This window comes from Callospermophilus lateralis, chromosome 2 (genome assembly GCF_048772815.1).
Source record: "Callospermophilus lateralis isolate mCalLat2 chromosome 2, mCalLat2.hap1, whole genome shotgun sequence".
In the NCBI taxonomy this organism is placed as follows: domain Eukaryota; kingdom Metazoa; phylum Chordata; class Mammalia; order Rodentia; family Sciuridae; genus Callospermophilus; species Callospermophilus lateralis.
In genome coordinates this window covers 180,681,753-180,704,669 of record NC_135306.1, presented here as the reverse complement: position 1 = coordinate 180,704,669, position 22,917 = coordinate 180,681,753, and the positions used below count along the sequence as shown (strand labels likewise).

Here is a 22,917-nt window from a genome sequence, read left to right as displayed (position 1 = left end):
CTGGGTTCTATCCCTAGCATCAAAAACCAAAACTTTTAATCACTGGTGAGTTCTGGGTGGAAGACTCTCCCCGAAACTTTCCTGTTGGTGATTCCCTAAAGATAGTGGGGGGAAAAGTGAAAGTAAGGTTGTATTTAGGACATAACAAACTGGTCTACTACAACTACATTCTTTTGAAGTCTAATGTTTCATATTTTAAAATCTTATGAGAATTCCCTTTTCTTTGACTATGTGTAATAAAGAGAAATATTTCCCTCAAAAATACTTGAAAAAAACCTAAATTTCAAGGAAAATGGATCACAGCAAACCTGTGGTTCCTGCTACTTCTGGCACACATCTCAGACTTCAGTTTAAAAAGAAACAGTGAAAAGTAGATTAGTTCTGGTTCCTGGTTCATCTGAGATTCATACTCCAACTGTGACTCTGGGCAAGTGACCTAAATATTTTGTGCTTATGTCCTCATTCATATAACTATCTCACAACTATCTTGAGTTAAATGAAATGAGGTAAATAAATTGAGTTCTTAGTACTGTTAAATCTTTTCTTTCTCTATCCTGTAAGCAGTATTGAAGTGGAAAAAAAGTCAACAAACTGTTTGCTGCAATATATATATTTTAATTCAAAGTGAATCAACAGTAATACACCATAAATTCTTATTTTTGACACTCACCAAAATAGTCACCTGGAAAACCCGCTTTTTGTGACAAAGTACAGAAGGCTTGGTCACATTTAAATCACTGAGAACTAGAGAGAAATACTATCGCAAACTGTAATAGACATTACATCCATAAAAATTTTCCCAGTCCTTATTGTAATATTGCACAGTGCAATTGCTACATGGCAAACTAGTGTAGCATAGAAGTCAAAGCAAAAACAAACAAATCAAAGAAAGAAAGCCACAAGTCTAAAATTGTTAAACAGTTAACAGTTCAAACTTGGTAATCAAATCTATATCATTGGGTTCATTAAAACAAATCTTCCTACACCTTGCAGTGTATGATTTAACTTTCACTTAACACAAACCAAGTTTAAAATTAGTAGTAGAGATTTAAAAAATGAAAAGTTTTTGCTAACATAGTAATGTTTAATTAAACACCCTGAAAGAAAAAAACACTAAATATCAGGATATTTGATAAAAAAATAATTTGCAAATTAAAATAGTATGCAAATATGCAACCTGGAAATCATGCAGTGTTTTATTTAAGAAAGCATTAAACCAAAGAAAACTGTTAAAAATGGTTTTAAATAGGGTATAAATCCAGATTCCATGTCAATATGCTAAATTTAGACTTTAGCAGGATTTTGAAAAGTTTAAACACTTTAAAAAGCCCATGATTGCATTAAGAGCAGTGTGAGTTAAATGCGATATGCCTTTAACAATATTATTACTGTAGTATGAAAATGTCGACCTTTACCATTTAGTCAATTGTTAACAAGACTACCTCGGCCTTGGAACTTAAATAACAGAATATACACCATTTCAGGGTAGCAAACACAGCCCTGAACAAAAAGAAAACTGCACTGGTTTTGTACCTGTGAGATATGATCAATCTTTTGCACTTGGTGTTTCTGAAACATCCGTTGCCAGCATTGATTCTTTTCTAAGAAGTGAGCAGATACCAGTAATCTGCTGGACCATATAAATAAAATTAGAAGGCTGTGGAGGGCAGCAAATTTACTTAAATAGTGACTCCATAAACATGTCATCTGTAAATAATCTTTTAAATTAATCTTAGTCTACTCCTTTTTAAGTGTATTATATATATATATATATATTCTATTTATATAAAATGCATAGAATTGATTACTAAAAACACTGAAACTTGTGGGGAAAATTAAGTCCTTCATTTTCAGTGTGACTAAAAATGTACTGCTGGTTTTTATTTTATGATCTAATACTGTAATTTTTAAAATCAATTTCAGGCACATTTATTTCATTGATGATTATTAAATAAAACACTGCTTGTATTAATGGAGTAAAGAAAAGTTTATCCATTATTAGCTTATCATCAATGCTGTCCTAGAGCTGTCCTAGTGGTATGCAATTCATTTATTAAACAAACGCTGTAAATCCAAAACATTTGGAGAGTTTTACACTCAAATGCTTCGTACTGTTTATTCCAGTAAATGTTATAAGATTATATTCCAGATTTTTAAGGAAAAAAAGTTAAGTCAAGCCTGCAAGATACAGCTTTCTCAAGTGTCTACAATGCCAGTATGAAAATAAAAAATTAAGTTACATTGATACATCCAAGTTTTTTATATGCAGTGATGAGCACAAACATTAATAGAGATAAAATACTGATGCAAATAACACACCCCAAAATAACATATGCAATTATTTTCCATCATTTACAATACAGTAGTTACAATGACACTTCAAACAGAAAAGCAAAGTAAAAAAATCAAAACCCCAACTTCTATTTCATGTAATTAGACTTATACAGAAATTAGAAGGCTAAATAACAACTAGTTAATCACCTAATTTCACAGCTATCTGAAGTGGCAATCGTTATATAGCAGCTTATCTATGATACATTCAAGATAAATGATACAATTTATTACTTGTCTGTAAGCTAAAACACAGCCTCAGTTTAATACCTTTCCTTAAATTCCACCTCTACACTACAATATACTTGAGGTCTATGCAAAAAGTAGCTACCTTTTATATAGGAAATGGATGATTAAGTCTTTGGTGCTGTAAAAGCAACTTCATTTAAACATCACCACCATCACCACCAAGGGGGAAAAGGGGGGGAGGGGACCCAAGACACACTTCCTAGGAAAAAAAGCATGTAATTTCTGTCCCTGACGGAATGTATTAAATAAGCAACACCACCAACAAGCAAAACAAGTACTACAATGTAAAAATACTATAAAAAAATAACCAAAAAAACCAAAACCCCTCTCACATGCATAAATGAAAATTGCACACAAAGAACTCACATCTTTTCAAGCTTCAATAGTAAATATTCTGCTACTATTTATTAAATACTGCATGGTTTGCCCAAGCTAAGATGAAACCACATCATGAATCAATGAGCATTTTGCATTTTCTTTCATTATCTACTCAATGTCATGCCTACTGCACCTCTAAACATTTTATTAAGTCCAATTATACAGCAAACACTTCCAAAATAAACTTAGATTGTATTGCAGTTTCACTTAACAGTATATAAAATGCTGTGCTGTGACAGTTATCAACTATCCATTAGATACTGTATCAATTTTTCTTAAGCACTACTAACTGCTTGCTTTTCTTGAAGCTAGATCATTCTGAAAAATCAGACAGCAGAATTCAGCTATAGCAAACATGCTGCCCCCTTAATAAGGAAAAAACAGCTACTATCTGAAATCATACCACACAAAACCAAAAATGAACACTACTCTATCAAAAGAAAACTAAAGAGTAGGTCTGAATTTTAAGTGCTGCAGTCCTCAACATTTATAGATAGGTAATAACATTAACAACCTCAAATATTTAAGGCACTATGTGTGGGAACGGTTTACAATGCAGCTGAGATTATTAGAACAACATTAAGAGCAAAGTCTAGGCAACGTTTTGCCCATGCAAAAGACACATGCAAATGTAAAGAACAATAGCTCAATTTCTCAGGTTAAGTGACCCAACATTTATACACTAAGACACAGATAATACAATTCACTTGTATGCTGTAATTCTGACATATGTGCATCTGTTGCTCTAAGTCTGTACACAGAATGGCTTCCCAAATGTGGACGTGTCTTGCACTAGTTAGAAGGCAATTTTATAAAAAATAGCAGGAGCAAAACTGGACTTCTGCTCCCATAAGTCACCTGTCTAGAGTTACTACATAAGAAGATAACATGACCAAAGACAAGTTATACCAAATGTGCAAAACACATTAAAAGTGAGATTTTTTAAAGCTCAAAGTTGTTTAAATTGCACCCAAGTCTACATGATTCAAAAATAATTTTCTTGTGCCATGGCTAATTTTTATTAAATACCATGTTTTTATTTTTAATCATATGTTTGTATCATTGAGCTTCCTCAATATACTTTTTTTTTTCACATATATGGATACTGACTGAGTTTTGTTGGACTCAATGGAAATCCAGTATATGCAGGTGATGCTGCAATGTAAGAATGTGGTGGGAAGATTGGTTTGTATTGAGTCTGATGAATGGTTGGGGATGGTAACAGACGGGGATTTATGCCCACTGGGACTTGGTGAACTATGCCACTGGGATGGGAGATATTATAAGTTGGATGCTGTAACATAGGTCTTGAGGTACATGGAGAGGCTAAGAGGTGAGCCACTGGTGCAGCACTACTGAGGGTAGCTGATGATGGGTATGGAAGCAGAGTAGGCTGTCCTCCAAGGTGCGTATTTCCAGCCAGGTGGGCATGTACTGCTGTATGGTTAGGACTTCCATGAGAAAGAGTGAATGGATTACTGGTAACACTAGTAGGGATATAAGCTTGCTGTCTTCGATGCCCAAAATTTCCATTCCACTCTTGATGCCCAGATCCAAAGTGTTGAACCTAACACAAAGAAAAAAATGATTAATAACATATTTTAGGGGCTGGAGTTGTAGCTCAGTAGTAGAAAGCATGGGTTCAATCCTCAGCACCACATAAAAATAAAGGTATTGTGTCCATCTACAATTGAAAATAAAAAGTATTTTAAAAAACAAAAGCTTTAAAATAAACTTATAAGATCAAAGGACAGAAAGAAGGAACTGTGACTAATTAGTCAACAGTAGATCTCTCAGAACGTTAGCTTACATTAATATAAGCAAAAGAGAGAAAAACACCAAAGAGATACATACACATGTGTTGTAATATTAATTACTACATATTATTATAGTATTAACCCTGCCCCTACTGCTGCTAGTACTATTACTGCCCCTAGCACTACTAACAGATATCATTGGAGTACTTATTATATATAAAATTAACATTTTATTAAATTCCAGAACAATCCCATTATATAACTATTACTTCCCATTAACTGTGATTCTGATTTGTTGAAGCGACCTGGCCAAGGTAATATATACAGTGTGTGGCACAACTAATATTTGAACCCAGGTCCAACTCCCAATATTTGTGATTTTTTCCTCTTCCCAACTAAAACACAACTGCCAAGCAGAGTGTCCAAGAGATGGGAAAACCCCAAAGGTCAGATGATCATCTCTACTAACACATAAAAACTATAGCTATGAATCTATGTGCATATGTTCTGATTTTAAAGAGTTAGAGACAACAAATACTAAAACTTTGTCTAAGAGGGCTACAGATATAGTTCAGTGGCAGAATGCTTGCCCTGCATGTTCAATCCCCAGCATTCCTCCCCACTCCAAATTTGACTGAAAACTTAACTGTATTAAAAGAAGAATATAAATTCTATGGATAATTCTATTAATCATCCTAGTAAGCAGGTTACACTTTAGTCACTTGGGTAATGAAAAGGGGAAAATTTATTAAGACTGCTTACAGTTTCAGAGTCCTTGTTCCTCTAAGGATGGAGGGGGAACACCTCTAAACTTGAATACTAAACACCTTTACATATTCACATATAAACTTACTTGGCTGAAGTTCAAATGCTGCTGCTGGAATGCTGATGTCAATTTTTGCTGACGATTACCCACTGTGGAAGGCTGGTTTAATCTTCCAGGGGCAGATCGTCCTTTTATTAATGGCTGGCATGTAGAATCTGGCAACAAACAAAATATGAGAGTTGGTCCTTTTTCCTCCCCTAATAAAAATTAGAAAAGTCTTTACATATTTTCCACAATAGTGCCTTAAGAATCTTAAAATTAAATAAAAAGAAAAGAGAGCTGGGTGTGGTGGCACATGCTTACATCTCAGCAACTCAGGAGGCTGAGGCAGGCAGGAAACAAATTCAAAGCCAGCCTCAGCAATCAGAGACCCTGTATCAAAATAAAAACTAAAAAGGGCTGAGGATGTGGTAGAGCAGCCCTGGGTTTAATCCCCAATACCAAAAAGAAAATAGAATAAAATAAAATTATTAAATTTTAAAAAATAAAGTAAAGGAGCTTATGGTTTCTAAGCACTAGATGATATCAGAAGAGATTTCATCCATACAATACACAGGGCAAAGATAAAGCAGAAGTTCAGAGATAACTTTTGGCAATCGTATTTTCTGATATTCCTAATAAATTAAGACCTTTTAAGGACAATAAGAGGGCTGTAGCTGTAGCTTAGTGGTAGAGCGCTTGCTTCGTATGCATGAAGCACTGGGTTCAATCCTCAGCACCACATAAAAATAAATAAATAAAATACAGATATTGTGTCCATCTACAACTAAAAAGATAATTTTAAAGAAAAGACAATAAGAGAAACAGGAGGACTCAGTTTACCTGTGTTTGCCATATGCTCATGGGCATTTAATCCATTTTCTATTGCCATTGGTGGCACCACAACAGTACAAACAGCTGGCTTGGTTTCTATGTCAGCAGAAGTTGCCATGTCTGTGTTTTGATGAGTGTCCTCCACAAAACTGCTCTCTGCAAATGGACTGTCATGCCCTGAAGAGTCTGATGTTGGAGAGCCATCAACAGTATCACAACCACTTTCTTGTTCTTCATCTGACATACTACAAGAAAGCAGTTTTATAAGTAATATTTTTAACATTAAATCTGATATTGTGGGGCTGGGGCTGTGGCTCAGCAGTAGAGTGCTCGCCTAGCATGTGCAAAGTGCTGGGTTCGATCCTCATCACCACATAAAAATAAATAAAAAAAGATAGATAGATCTGATATTGAGTAATATCCAGGCTCCAGTAAACTTAAAAGAATCTTACTCAGCTATTTTACATAATTATTCATTTTTCCTTTACCAACATATCATGTTTTCAAAGAATTCGAGACCCTAAAACTCATTCTCTATTCAATCATTAAACCCAATTCCATCCTGTTTTAGAAAAATCCTTCAGTACTGTATTTTTTCTCTTTTCTCTTCCCACTTGATCCTTAGTGGTACTTCATAAAATTCTCCTTTATAAATTCTACATAATTTCATCTAGACAGAAGTATTGTTCTGGATAATTTAAATGAAATGTACAAACACACTAGCATGTGACTGGGATATTTTAGACATGTGCCTTTTCAAAAGTCTTCCAGATTGCTCTACAGGCCTAGGCAGAGTCTCAAATTTCTTCTACTGTTGATTGTTCTCAGGCCCCAAAAGATCTCACTGTTTAGAGTTTCCACATTACTGTTTGTTTTAATCACTCATTTCATACAATTTGAAGCATCTCTTTTTATATGTACATTTTATTTTCCTTTTTTACCTTGTACGCATATTTATGTGTATATGCATAATTTATGTGTGTATATTAATATATAAGCTGAACACATCAATTTCCAAACCACATTATAAGTAATTTATAAGAAGAGAATATATTAAAAAGACTTTATAACTTCCACAGAGCTTTGCCTATTAGTATTTAATGCCTTGTTTCCTGACTAAGGAAAAAGAGAAGTGTTCAAAATTAACTCTTAAAATTTTTTAAAGTATTATTGTTGACAAAAAAATTCTAAAAACTGAAATCCAATGTATTTCATGAAAGTTCTTGTGGCTTATCTATTAAGATGTTAACAGATCATGCTGGTTATGAGAAGCTTACTGTCTTAGTGGCAGTACATGTCCCTAGCTAAAAATAGGTCTAGAAAAGGAAATATGGACAAAACCACACAAACACATCATCAATGATTTAAAAAAAAAAAAAAATCACAGTGGCTGCTCTATAGATAGTGGGTCAGTCAGTAATTCATTACGCAAAATATTCTTTTTTTAAATTTTGTTCCAACAAATGTTTTTATTCAGAATTTATCACATAGTAGTCTCTGGAGCTCAAGTTGAAAAAGTGGACTTTTTTTTTTTTTTTAGCCCTTTCGAAAAACAGATGATTCTTTAAAAATTATTTCATAGAAATTTTAATTTTTCATTTGGAATTGTTCTATAATAATGAAAAAAATTCTACTAAAAACCTGAATCCACAAAAAAGTGATCTAGTTAAAAAATCATGTTTAAGAGAGAATTCACTGTGGTAAATTGACAGATACTTATTAACTTACACAACAACAAAAGAAATTATAGGCTTTTTAGTAGATTTAATATTTATTACATACTATTATTGAAATTCTCTTACCTGTTCGGTCTCTTGCAAGGGGATGGGCTGGACTGCCCTGAGGAGCTGGTGCTCAGAGTACTATCAGGACTACTTAATGAACACATCCGATCAATATTCAAAGTGCTCTGACAAGCTTCACAATCTAGATTACCTTTACATCTAGTGGAAGAGGGAAGGGGAAAATATGGGTAAAAAATGAGAAGATACTCTCAAAGTAACCAGAATTTACATTTTTAATTTAAGGATGGGAAATGTTAAGAACGAGCTACATGGACTAAAATTTAAAGCTTAAAAATACAACAGTAATCACAACAAATTTGATGTAGCATATCCACTTTGTCTAGAACCTGATTATTTCATCTGAAGGTTTTACTCCAAACTAACAAGGTTGTCACAGGTATTTTTCAGCACTCCAGGGGCACCACCATCATTCTTTAAGGATGCTGAGTTGGGCACTTACTCTCTGAGCGAATGTCTTGGTGAAGTCTCTTCCTCATCAGTGTCACTGCTGATAGTGATCACACTCACTGCAGGACTCGGGGAATCCGCGATGATGATGGTTTGCCGCTGCTTTTCTGAAACCGATGAATCAGAGTCCTGTCTGACAGACGCTTCACAGCAATCTCTTGTCTCTACTTCTGAGTTATGATTGTCCTGTGTTTCTACACAACTTACTTCCTCAACATCTTTTCCATTTATTATCTTTGGAGAAATAAATGCTGAATGTGGGATACTGGTATTCTGCAATGAATTACTCCTGCAACCAAAGGAATAATTTGTAATTTCTATAATCAAAATATGGAAATGACATTTCTCTAATATATCTGTTGAACTGAACAATGCAAACCTTCACTTGTTCAAGTGTGTGTACATAATGCACTGACATATCAGGAGTTTTTTGTGAAATATAGAATATTTCTAAAAATATTAGTGTAGATTGCATTTATATACATTTAAGTGGCCATATTTGGTAAATGTTATATTTGAATGTCTACAATTGCTACGTTATAGGTAGATAATAAATCAAAAGGGCAAGAAAGACAATCTTACCAACAGAAAGCATTTATTTCCTCTCTTCCTGGCTCCCATTCCATTAGTTTTACCAAAATACCTCTGAGAAATCGAGAAGGGAGCTCGCTTAGTGTTTGTAACAAAGCTATCAAAGAGGTCATTTTGAATACAACAGAGTGACCCTTTAGTGTACATGCAAAATTCATTTTAAAGATTAAATCTCAAAATGCAAGAAAAGTTGAAGTACCAATACCCACCTGTTCTGACACAGTTTATTTTTCTTGGTAGTGGCAGGCTGAGGCCAGACAACATGTGCAATGCCCACACTAATTGGCTGAGGGGCTGATAAAGTTATCTGATTTGTTAGAAGAGGCTGTGGCATCACTGAGTTGTAATGATTGCTGTGTGAAATCATTTTCCTAAAGAAAAAGTTCAGAAAAATTAAATCTCTTCTTTATAGAGATCTATTTTTTTCAGACTATTCACAAATCTCTTGTTTTGAACTTACCCCCAGTCTCCAAGCCTTTGTGAAGCAGCCACACCCTCAGAAGTTAGTGTAGCAGTAGCAGGAGCCATGGGTGTTACCTGCTGCCAGGCAGGTACCAGCATCTGCTGTGTTCTACCAGACCATGTCTGCTGTGTCAAAACAGAACCACCAAACAAAAGCCTCTGAGTTATAGATCATACATCTCAAACTCAAAATGTATTAAAGTCACAAATAACAATTATAAAAGTTAAAGGCAACAAATATCCTACAAAAAGGATTGAAAGTGACCCAATAGCACAGGCTGATAATAAAACAAATACATCAGTGCCTTTATTTATATGTCAAGAGGACAGCTCACATGCAAAAACATAATGAATTAAGACCAACCTGAGAGAGAACTCCTGGTCGGATCTGTAGAGGCTGCACAGCTGGGGCCTGAGTTACAAGTGGAACTGTATTGTCCACCCTTATTGAATAACTGGTGGGTTTACCATGTGCTGCAGGAATACCTGTGAAACGATTCAGTAAGAGAAAAAAAAAATTTCCTCTGATTTAATTTATAAAATCATTCTAAATGTAAAGAAATAAAGTCTGGGTTTATAAAACCATTCCCTACGCAAAACTTTCATAACTCTAGTAAAGAAATGCACTTTCTATCTACTTTGTGTTACATCAGTCCAAAACTGTTATAAAGTTATCTGGCCTCAGCCTGCCACTACCAAAACAAAAACTCCTTGTTTTATGAATGCTACACAAAGTTGAGTCATTTATTTTTCTTGAAATTTCCATTTCCCTTTGAAGTTTGCTACTGTAGTTTATTTTCTTTTCAGATCGTTCTCCCACTGTAATGAAGGCCCTAGAAAGGTAAAGGTACTTGACATCCTGATACCCTGGCAAGTAAATGTTTTTATCATACAAACTTTTAACTATGAAGCTGTGGCAGGATCTGACATACTTGACAACAAAAGGGGGATATAGTGCATTTCACAATTCAATGGACAAGATGGTTTGTAAAGGGGATGGAAATTCCAGAGATTTCCAAATTTCTGAATGGCATATACATTAAGGAAAAGCAAAATAATAACAATAGTAATAATAATAATAATAATTTATTCTGCCTAATTTGATGACATAACAAAGCTTTGCCCAATACGGCTTAAAGGACAAGTACTCTAGTCCTTGAGAGCTGCTGGAACTCCAGAACAAATATGTTTCCCATTTAACAAACAGATCTACCTAATTATCCATGTGGAAAATTAAAAGTAGGCTTGCCAGCAATGTTGTTTTTTTTTTTTTTTTTTTTTTTTTTTTTTTAAAGAGAGAGTGAGAGAGGGAGAGAGGGAGAGAGGGAGAGAGAGAGAGAGAGAGAGAGAATTTTCATATTTATTTTTCAGTTATCGGCGGACACAACATCTTTGTTTGTATGTGGTGCTGAGGATCGAACCCGGGCCGCAGGCATGCCAGGCGAGCGCGCTACCACTTGAGCCACATCTCCAGCCCTGCCAGCAATGTTAATCCCATCAATGTTAGTATTTCTGTTCAATGTATTGCAAAGTGCCTTTCTTGTTTCAAAGTTAAGTTGTGTCTTACACAACTTAACTTTGAAACAAGAAAATATAAGCATGATACCCCAACTGAGAGCTTTAACTAACAAGATTCTAGGGACATCATCCAGGGTCAAAAAATAATTAACTAGAATAAATTAACTACATAATTCCAGACTACTGTAGTAGTTACTTCCAATACCTTGCAAGACATGTGCTGTTAGGCAATTTCACACACCTGGGTGAACAACATAGCATTGTACTACCTAATGAAGATGACTACCAAATCTCCTGGCAATGTAATCTCCTGCTCACCCCCCACCTACCACCGCAGTACTGGGGACTAAACCCAGGGCCTTGTGCCTGCTAAGTAAGCACTCTACCACGGAGCTATATCCCCAACCCCAGACAACATGACCTTAAGGAACCACTGTCCAATATGCAGCCCTTCAATGATGAAGTATGTAGCGCATGGCTTAAAAATATTGTAGGTTTTTGAATAAAGGTGATGTTGGCTGTTTTTTCAGTCATAAAAGAAAAATATAATTGTTTTCTTTTCCTACTGAAAAACAATCTTACATTTTTTTTGCACAAATATAAGTGCTAATCCTAAGGTGACTTTTATCTTAGTGCCAGTGTATTCTACTTTCTCACTCCACCTAAAAAGCTAGGTATGGATTACATTTTACAAAAGTCTAGACATTTCTTTTTCCTAACTGATTTTCTTGCCCCTTCCAAAACGTATGCCTTGATAAGAAAATTCTTTAAGAAATGGAATATAAGCACACAAGCAGTGAAATTATACCAGGGCAATAGACAATTTCTTCAAGGAAAGAAAAAAAGCATAATTCACTTTGATAAGGAGGAAACTCCCAAACCCAAACAATAATCAAATTGCCCTTAAGTTCTCTTTATTAACAACGCCTGAAGTGAGAAGAATTCCCTTATATCTTCTCTCTTCAATAGCAATGGTTTAGAATCCCAACTTTTTTGACAGTTATTAAGTTAGCTTAAACTTGGTCTTTGATTAGATTTGCTTTAATGATTAGAGAAGTGGGACATAAAAGTTTATAAAGATTGTTTTATTACAGAGGAGAATCTTGCTGGAATGCATCTCACTCTAAAATGGTAGGTTTCATTCAGAGGGGAGGAATGGCTAAACTTTTCAGGTTACTAAATAATTTTAAATGCTTGTTTCATACATATAACTTATACTCAGATTTGTTAAATAAAAGTTTGACTAAGTCTTCTACACTAAAGCACTTTTGGGGGAGGGGGTTTCTGGGGATGAACCCAGGGCCTTGTGCATGCTAGGCAAACACTCTACCTCAGCTGAGCTACATCCCCAGTCCTATTAAAGTATTTTTTAATAAGCACAATCTTACAGAATCTATGTACAAATATCTATATATTATATTAATAACATAAATACATTATCTATACACCATGGCCACAGTGTAAAATAAAAAAATTAAGTCAAAGAGATAGGCATAAAATTTATTTCAAAACACAGTCTAGGATCACACCAAAATTACTACTCCACAACTGCACAGTAATTACTTTTAAATGTTTCTTACAGATAGACTGGCACATCATGAAGGGAAGGGGTAAGAAATCCAATACTGAGATTTTCTATAGTGATGCTGAGTTGGGGAAATTGTCTACTTCTAAGGCAGATACTACATGATAAACCACTCACATACTTGCTACCATATGTACAGAAGAGTTACTTTTTTTAATCAATTATACACCATATAAAGAGTTAAAGGATTTGTCTAACCTTATTGAAATGTTTTAAGACTGTTGCTCAACCCTGTTTAGAAATGTATCTGATAAGTCTCTTTTTTTATACATAAAAAATAAGCTCTGAAGAAGGAAAAAAAAATGCTACTCCAAATCTTCATGGAATACACCACAGTGTGGGGTGGATGACCCTCCAACTGCCTCTGGTACATGGGAGAGATTATCAGAACCAAAAAACCTGTTTGTTAACATAGATTATAAATTTACCTAAGAGAAAAACCAGAACGTCTACCACACTCACTTTCAGATGATATATATACATATTGATTAATTATGCAAATATAGTAAAATACTAATGCTTGTTGAATCTAAAATAGAAGACATAATTTTTTTCATTTTCTATGTATTTGAAATTCTTACAGTAAACATTTGGAGAAAAACACACACAACAGCAGCTTTAAAGAGGGCTAACAACTTGATAATGTGGGCAATTTTATTACTAGAGATAGCCATTGGTCACTGCCACAGATACTCAAGGCCACCACTAGATCACAATTTCATCTTGAGAATTAACCATTTGTCATTTTTTAAAAATGCTTTCAGTTACACAACCTTCCAACTTAGACCTTATATGAAAATCCCATATGATCACACAACTCAAATTGACATGTAGATCAATGAAAGACCACATATACTATAATGTTCCCTTAAGATTATTGCCTAGTGACATGGAAGCCATCTTAGTTTGTGTAAGGATGCTCTATGATGGTCATAATGACAAAATCACTTAACAGCACATTTCTCAGAGTGTATTCCTATTGTTAAGCAAAGCATGCATACATATTAAAGAGCTGAGAAGAAAGCTACCAAGTAGAACAGTAGTTTGACTTGTTTTCACATGTTAATACAACCGAGTCAACAAACATGTTCTTGGTGCTTTGTTAGGTCATATGCGAGATACCAAAATTTCTCAGAAGTTGCTCAAATGCTTAAGTGAAATTTAAAAATTAAAAAAACTTCAAATCCAGACTCCTGAGTTGTTGGGACTAAAGGCATGTACCACCATGCCTAGCAAAGTACAATTTAAATGAAAGAATACCTTGAATAGCTGGGGGACAGATAATCAGTGTCTGCTGAAAAGCATCACCACAACCAAACTGTGCAGTTCCCGCCTGCAGGGGTATCCCGTGGTGTACAACAGAGTGAGCAGACGTGGTTAATGCCTGAAACAACAATGCACAACACATTACACACAGCAGTGTTCCCAATGCCACACACATTCCTGAAAATCATAATTCTACAATAAAAATTGACCCAGAACATGAAAAGAAAAACAAATTGACCCAACTAAATTAAATTTAAAAACTGATTTGTTGAACTCTACTTTTGGCATTGTGACATAGAAGAGCAAGTGGAAGATATGGAGAGAATGAAAGAGGAAAGTAAAAAAATGAATTTGAACAGATTTGGTCCAATCGTTAGCTTGAAATTTCAGATTTAATAGAAAAGCTATACCATGTCCTCCCAGCATTGTAATTTCACATGCCAACAAGAAACATTTGTCTACCTCAAAAGCAAAATGAATACTCATAAAAATTTTTTAAGAGTATAATTATTAATTACCACAAGTTCTTACCTGACTTCTTAATGTTCCAATTTTAGTAAAATTTGCTGTCAGAGTAGCAGTGCCACTTGAAGCAACTGGTCTTAAAAGTGAAGTTTTGTTGTGATGATTTGGGTCACATGAATTTGGGTGGGACTTACAAATATCCATAATATGAAAACAAGACTTCACACTGCAAATGAAAAAGTTAAAGATGTTATATTATTTTAAGTGCTTATAGTAGTTTAAAATTATTGCATATTAACAAAAAAAATTTAGAAAATAAAATTCTATGATTTGCATTTAATCTACCTATTTCCAATATTCATCCTTACTAGGATATCCTATGAGGAAAAAAATGAATTTAAAAGCAAGGAAAAATATTATTATTACCTGCAACATTTTAAGACAAAAAAGCAATAGTGGGGGACTGAGGTTATGGCTCAGAGGCAAAGCACTCGCCTAGCATTGGAGAAGCACTGGGTTCAAGCCTCAGCACCACATGAAAATAAAATAAAGATATTGTGTACACCTATAAATAAAAAATATATTTTTAAAAAAATCTAGTGGGTATTTTGTAGATAGCATACAACATTTTTGACCCTTATTTTAAATGTTTTTTTCTAAGTTTCTGTTTCTCCAGACTAATGAGTTAAATTTATCAACTATGTAGTTACAATGTTATTTTCAAAGTGGGAATCAATAGGACATGCTTAAGTATTTGGGGTAAGTAATGGGGCTTCATGAAAATATCAATTTTAAGGACAATTCATAATAATAAATAGTGATTTATTCCTATGCCTTCTTTGTTAAGTCATCTTAAAATAGTAAATGAAGCTGTTTTATATTATTTACTTTATTCCCCTCCCTTAATAAGGAGGTCTAGGACTCAAAAAAATATGCACGATTTGCCTAAGGAAACTCTGATAAGACCTTCAGATTTTGAGCATATATTATTATAATCTATCAAAAAACTCCTTTTCTCTTCCAGAATGCAGGGAGCAAAGGTATGAAGGGAATGGAAAATGGAGTTTGAAGGACACGAAAGAACACAGAATCTAAGGTCTGTAAAAACTGAAATGTGTCTTGGTAGAGAAAACTGATAATATTTCCTTTTACATATCACAGGTTACTAAGGTAAAAATGCCATGTAAAACCAAAACCACTTGCTCTTATTTTCAGTATGGTTCTTTTGGAGAAAGAACATTGAATTGCAATTCAAATTTGTTCTATTTCTACTCTACCATCTACATAAACTTGGCCAACTTATCTATTTCTTTTAACCCAGTTTACATATATGTAATGAAGAAGAATCATTTTTTAACACATTGATTTTCTAGAGATCTATATTATTTTTCAAGAACCAATACAAAACATTATAAGCAGACATACTGGTTGCTATGAGGAAAATCTAAAAGATGTTTCATATTAACAAAAGGATGGTTCAGCGTCTCAACTGGAGTAATTCTTAAATCTGCATCAATCAGCAACATTTTCTTCAATAGGCTAACAAATTCTCTTCTATCCGCTTTCTCAGCCAAAAGATCACTTCCTTCCAAATCCATCACTGTGTTCACCTATGAAATCAAAATTTCAAAACATCAAATAAAAATAAGTCTTAGAGGGTAGGAGATTTAAAACATTATAGCTTTTTAAAAATATATTAAAAAATAGGAAACTACAATGATTTTGAAATAAATAAAAACAATTGAAATTAACAAATCCTCAAAGTATTTCGAGGTACCAAACAAAATTCAAAGCAGAGGAAAAGCAAATAACCATTTCTAATGTAGGAAAACCAAGTCTGCTTGCTAGGATTTTTCCTTTTGAAGAAAATACTTTCTACTAAGTAATAAGATAGCTAAACTAAAAATTTGATAAAGACATGCAATTTAGCTTCTGAAAGTTTGAAAATTTAGAATCAATTTCATTTGAAAAACATAAATACAGCAATTACTCTTCAGTCATTTAGAAAATGAGTAACATGCTGGAGACAGTAGTATACTACTGTAAATCCTAGGGGCTCGGAAGGCTGAAATAGGAGGATCACTAGGAGGATCACAAGTTCAAGGCCAGCCTTGGCAATTTAGCAAGGCCCCAAGCAACTTAACAAGACCCTATCTCAAAAGACAAAAGAAAAAGGGCTGGGGATGTGGCTCAGTGGCAAAGTGCAATTTCCCAGTATCAAGAAAAAAAGAAATGATTAACATATTTTGGCACCCAAGGCATTCAAGACTACATTCTTAAGCTTAGAAGATTAACAAATGTAACTGTGGTACTCACATGCGCTATATCATCTAGACTGTTGAATATGTACTTTCTGGCTTCTTTAGACTTCATTCCTGTCTCAGCTTCATGTTCTTCCAGTGTCTTATTACATACATCAAAGAGAACAATAATATATTAGTAGCCACCATTTGCAAATTTTTATGTCTTTAATCCTGGCACATTTAGTCTAATACATTGAGCATTCTAAGGCAAGTGACATTTTCAAAAGAGCAACAATCAAAAATATAATTTTTAAAAGCACAAAAAAGTTTTAAAAAAAGCCTTGCTTTAAGCAAAGAAAAATATTACATATATAACAACTCCTTTTAAACAAAAACTATTTATAAAGTTAATCATTGAGAATTTACTGATTCCGCCAAAGACTCTAGCAATAGAGTCTTTGGGATAGGCAGTAAGTGTTAGATTTAGTTCTTAGATTCAGTTACCATCCTATAAAGCTTAATAATATAGAACTGATTAGACAAGCACACAATACAAATGTAGTTATGCATATAATAATTAAAAAATCATTAAGAGCCAGGTTCAGTGGCAAATATCTATAATCCTAGTAACTTAAGAGACTGAGGCAGGAAGACAGCAAGTTTGAAGCCAGCCTGTGCAACTTAATGAGACAGTGTCTCAAAAGACAAATAAAAAGGGGAGCAGGGGTTGTGGCTCAGTGGTAGAGCGCTTGCCTTACATGTGTGAGGCACTGGATTCAATCCTCAGCACCACATATAAATAAATAAAGATATTGTGCCCATCTACAACTAAAATAAATTTTTTTTTAAAGGGCTAGGGGTATATATCAGTGGAAAAGTTCAATTTCCAGTACCACATCAATCAATCAATCAATCAATAAAAATTAAAGGTGAATTAATTACACTGTTAGGTTAGAAAATGAGCTATTATTCTGAGAGAACTTCCTTCTTAAAGAAGGATTTTAAAAAGTTCAAAAGGATAGAATGTAGTAAAATAAAAACAGGCATAGAAGAGATTACCTGTGCAAGAAGAAATTTAGAAAACTGTTTTTATAAATATTATTTTTTTATGAATTACCTTTAATCTCCAACCAGAATGAGACATATCTGTTTCTCTGCAAAAAAATCTTGTGGACTTCGTACCCACATTTAATAACTGTTCTCCTGGTAAACCTTGAGTCTGAGAAATATATCGAATCTGAAAAATCATTTAAAAAAATACAGTTAAATTCTTTCATGCAATAGATGTTATTTGAACACTTACCTTAGCCACTATGCTAGATGTTGGGTCAGACATGAAAAGGTATTATCTGTGCCCCCAATAAATTAATAGTCTAGTGGGAAATATGGTACAGTATTTAAAGTACCATAATAAATGTATGCTTCATGCAAAGACAAAAACGGCATACCTAAAATAATCTTATAGTCAAAGATCCTTGACAAAAACCTTGTACTAAAATTACAATACACATAAATATGGAAAATCAAGAGAGAATACCTAAACATTCAAAGCCTGGAAGTACAGAGGTTCATTAAGGGAAAAATGGTTAAGAAATAAAATTGAACTAGCAGACAAAACCTTATCAACAAGTTAAGAAGTTCCAATTTTGTTCTAGGAGGTGATAATGGAAAATCAATGGAGAAATTCAAGCAAGAAACTAACAATTTACTGTCCTGTGCCCCCATCCCCTCCCCTCTGTTAAGTACTAGGGATTGAACCTAGGGTCTCTACCACTGAACTACATTCCCAATCTTATTTAAAATTTTTATTTTGAGACAGAATTCATTATGTTTCCCAGGCTGGCCTCAAATTTATGATCTTTCTGCTTCAGACTTCCAAATCATAACTTACATTTTTAAAGTAATGCCTAAGAATGGGTAAGGAAATAAGGCCACAGGAGACCGACATACAGGGGCCTGAATTGAGAGACTGGATGGGGAGACAGTAAGTAGTGCATTCAAGAAATTTTGACTGAGAGACCAGATGTATTACTACTGAGGGAGTCTGGAGTCCCTGGCCTATGTGTAGTTGTTTCTAACATAGTTATAGATAAGCTCTCCCAAGGAGCACACTAAAAACCTTCAGCCTCAGGGACTGGTTGTTCTGCTTGGAATACTTCTCCCAGTGTCCATATGGCTCTCTCACTTCCTTCAGGAATAGGCTCAAATGTCACCTTTATCCACAAGGCTTTCCAAACCAATAAATAAAAGCAGGCTCTGCCTTTCTCAGCAGCCCCACCCTTCTGGACATATTTGTCCCCACTATGCTTTTTACCATCTGTTATCCTATACATTTACCCCATTCTCTATTAGAAGCTAAGTTCCATGTAGGGAGGGACTCTGTTTATGTACATATATCCCCAACATCTATGACAGTGCCTGGTACACAGCAAGCCCTCAGATATTGGTTCTCTCACTCATGATTGGGAATATAGAATAAACAGAGGTTTAAAGGGAGAGAGATGCCAGGAATGGTGGTAATCCCAGCTACTCAGGAAGGTGAAGCATGAGGATTACAAGTTTGAGGCCAGCCGGAACAACTTAGTGCAACCACGTCTCAAAAATTTAAAAAGGGCTTCGGATATAGTTCAGTGGTAGAGTACCCCTGGGCTCAATCAATCCCAGTAACTAAATAAGAAAAAAAAAAAAAAAAGCATGGGCTATAGCTCCTTGCCTGGAATCAAAACCTAGGGATGGGACACCAGGAGAGGCTGAGGAATTTGAGAAACCAACACAAAGACTATGAAACCCATTCAAGTGACTGATTAGTCAAGTCCAAAAGATCACCAGGACCACAGAAGGGGGACAGAATAGAGCAGGGTTTGGTTAGGCCCTTTGACCTTTTTTTTAGTTGTTTATTTATTTATTGGTGATGCTGAGAATCAAACCCAGAGCCTCACACATGCTAGGCCACCACTGAGCCACAATCGCAGACCCAGGCCCTTTGACTTTTAATCCTTCCCCCATATTGCCTTGGGAGCTCATGAGGTTGTATGGAGGTCCACTGTTAATAGTTTCTGGATTCAGACTTTCTATGTTCAATTCCTGGGCATAGGGAAGTATTTAACTTCCCCACAACCTAGTTTCCTCATTTATAAACAAGAGGTAATAGCATGTACCTTCTAGAGTTGTTAAGAGCATTAAATAAGTTCATGTAGGAGGGACGAGAATAGGAAAGAGAGTAGAATGAATCAGATGTAACTTTCCTTTGTTCATATATGAATCTACCACTGGTGAAACTCCATATCATGTATAACCACAAGAATGGGATCCTAATTAGAATAAATTATACTTCGTGTATGTACAATATATCAAAATACACTCTACTGTTATGTATATCTAAAAAGAATAAATTTTTAAAAATTTTTTAAAAATGAGTTCATGTAAAGTATTAACAGTTCCTGGCACATAAAAGAGTTCAGTAAGTAATCATCAGTAATATTACTATCACTCACTCAACTGCCACTGGAAGGCAAAAATAATAATCATAATTTTCTTTTTTTTAAGTACCAATATTGAGGCTGGGGTTGTGGCTCAGCGGTACAGCACTTGTGTAGCACATGGGATACACTGGATTTGATACTCAGAGCCACATATAAATAAATAAAATAAAGGCCTATCAACAACTAAAATATATTTTTAAAAAAATACCAATATCCTGTTTTGAGGGTCCAAGTTTATCAAGGAAACTACTAAAATAGCAAACAGATAACAGAGAAAGGTATATGCCACTGGCGCTCATATCACATCCTAAATTAGACAATCCAAATCTAAGGAGATGGGAAAGACTATGAAAATCAAACACATTAAATAGTCTTAAAAACTTATGTGAGGGCTAGAAGTGTAGCTTAGTGGTATAGGCCTAAATGTCATGCACAAGGCCTTGTATTCAATCCCAAGCACCACCAACAAAAAAGAAAAAGAAATGTGAAAAAAAAAATCTGGCCAGGAATTGAACCTAGTGTCCTACACATATAAGCAGGCATTCTACCACAGAGCTACAGTCCCTGCCCCTATAAACATGTTCATGGATGCAAAAAAGCATAAGACTCCCAAACCAATGTAGGATTCTTTTTTTTAAAGAAAATTAAGGGTAGAGGAAAGTTCTCCTATCTTGAACTTAAACATTTAATAAGACCTATTGAGCAAACATCTTACTTGAAAAAGAGTATAAAATCTAAGACTAACCACACCAAAGCAAGGAGTCTAAACCTTCGCTACTATTCATTTACATTTATATTTTAGAAAATCATTTATTTTGAAACACTAAATTGAAAATTATTCAACTAATGATGTTATATTATTTTTTCAAACTCTTTAGAAGCAAAGTTACAAACATTCTGAAAATATTGTTAATCTACATCAGATAACACCTGTTCCAGGTTTTGTTGGAGTTTTGTTGTGGTTGTTATTGTTGTTGTTTTTTTCTTTTCCTTTCTTTTGTTTAACCATCAATAATAGAATTTAGAAAACTTGGGTTTGGGTCATTGTGTTGTTTCTAAAATTAGCATTGTGACTTGACAAATCAATGTATTTTGTGGTACCTCCATTTTCTCTCCTTTGAAAACTGGGAGGACAATGAATAGATAATCTCTGGGGTCCTTTTAAGTACTAACATAGGTAGTCCAAGAATAGATGTGTTAAGTCCAAATTCAGAGTATAATAACAAATCAACTTTGGAATTGCCACTAGATGGTGTCCTGTTCCAGAGTAAAAAGCATGCCACAGAGCCAAAAGTAGCGGTTGACTGGTTCCTCAGCACTTCAGTGGGATGATGGGACTTTTTGATGAGATTACCAACTCTTTCAGAGGTAGCAATAGTCTAATATCTGCATCAAAGTTAGAAGCTGGGTAAAAAGCTAAAAGAGAGAGAGAGAGAAAATATGGAAAAAATTTTTAAAAAAACTATTTTTGGGGCTGGGGATGTGTCTCAAGCGGTAGCGCGCTCGCCTGGCATGCGTGCGGCCTGGGTTCGATCCTCAGCACCACATACAAACAAAGATGTTGTATCCACTGAAAACTAAAAAATAAACATTAAAACTAACTCTCTCTCTCTCTCTCTCTCTCTCTCTCTTAAATAAATAAATAAATAAAAATAAAGATATTGTGTTCACCTAAAACTAAAAAATAAATATTAAAACTAACTCTCTCTCTCTCTCTCAAATAAAGAAATAAAGAAATAAAGAAATAAAAATACAGATATTGTGTCCACCTAAAACTAAAAAATAAATATCTTAAAAAAAGAAAAGAAACTGTCTTTTAAGAGGTATCCTACATATGGAGGAGGGAAGGCAGAGACTATAGAAAACCTGACCTAAAAGAGAAAGTTCAAGGGCTGGGGATGTGGTCAAGTGCCTCTGAATTCAATCACCAGTACCCGCTCCTCCCCCCAAAAAAGAGAAGGTTCATGGGTTGAAAATCACTGGAAGATGATAAAAGTCAATGCTAATATCTAATAAAACTACATTTATCAATACTAAATAATTTTTAAAGTCATCTCAGGAACATTCAAGTCACTCAAATTAATTATCTCTTATATATTCCATTTGATATAGAAAACCAAGCCCTAAAAAACAGAATTAAAGAACAACATATTATGTGATTGTCATGTGTCCTTTTAAAATGCTCTATTTTCGGGCTGAGGTTGTGGCTCAGTGGTAGAGCGCTTGCCTAGCACATGTGAGGCCCTGGGTTTGATTCTCAGCATCACACATAAATAAATAAAATAAACAAACGTATTGTGTCCACCTACAACTAAAAAATAAATATTAAAGAAGTTCTATTTTCTATTTTTTTCTTGCTTAAAAGTTAAATACCATATCACCTAAATAAAAATTACTATTATCCAACATAAGCTTATTACCAAAAAAAATTATATAACGACTTTGATGATTTTGACTTACATTTCCCATTAAAAAGAGTTGACTCGATCTCCCAAATAAGAAAGACACAAAAAGAATAATGAATAATGAATAAGAGGGCAGTTTCTCCAAAAACAATCTTCATATTAAAAAATCTAAATGCTAGTAAATAATATTGTCTAGTAACCAATGAACATTCCTAAAAACCACTATGAAGGGATGGCATTGTGGCTTAGTGGTAGAGCACTTGCCTAGCATGTGTGAGGCACTGGGCTCAATTC

The 22,917-nt window shown here is 34.4% G+C and overlaps 1 protein-coding gene across 5 annotated transcripts in view; it reads right to left on the bottom strand.

The window, feature by feature from the left end:
• Window positions 1–594: 594 nt before the first annotated feature.
• Window positions 595–22,917, bottom strand: part of Hipk3 (homeodomain interacting protein kinase 3) — an 88,106-nt gene continuing 65,783 nt past the window's right edge. For 2 of the 5 annotated variants that reach the window (XM_076847022.1, XM_076847023.1), the window contains exons 4-17: window positions 17,854–17,973; window positions 16,810–16,896; window positions 15,919–16,103; window positions 14,560–14,719; window positions 14,023–14,146; window positions 10,024–10,145; window positions 9,658–9,785; window positions 9,407–9,568; window positions 9,189–9,251; window positions 8,599–8,895; window positions 8,157–8,297; window positions 6,364–6,599; window positions 5,569–5,696; window positions 595–4,525 (exon numbers count right to left, since the gene is read on the bottom strand). In XM_076847022.1, the coding sequence (XP_076703137.1) occupies window positions 4,049–4,525; window positions 5,569–5,696; window positions 6,364–6,599; window positions 8,157–8,297; window positions 8,599–8,895; window positions 9,189–9,251; window positions 9,407–9,568; window positions 9,658–9,785; window positions 10,024–10,145; window positions 14,023–14,146; window positions 14,560–14,719; window positions 15,919–16,103; window positions 16,810–16,896; window positions 17,854–17,973 (2,430 nt within the window). In that variant the 3' untranslated portion in view covers window positions 595–4,048. The remainder of the gene's footprint in view (window positions 4,526–5,568; window positions 5,697–6,363; window positions 6,600–8,156; window positions 8,298–8,598; window positions 8,896–9,188; window positions 9,252–9,406; window positions 9,569–9,657; window positions 9,786–10,023; window positions 10,146–14,022; window positions 14,147–14,559; window positions 14,720–15,918; window positions 16,104–16,809; window positions 16,897–17,853; window positions 17,974–22,917) is intronic. The other 3 variants (XM_076847024.1, XM_076847025.1, XM_076847026.1) reach the window with 3 other exon arrangements.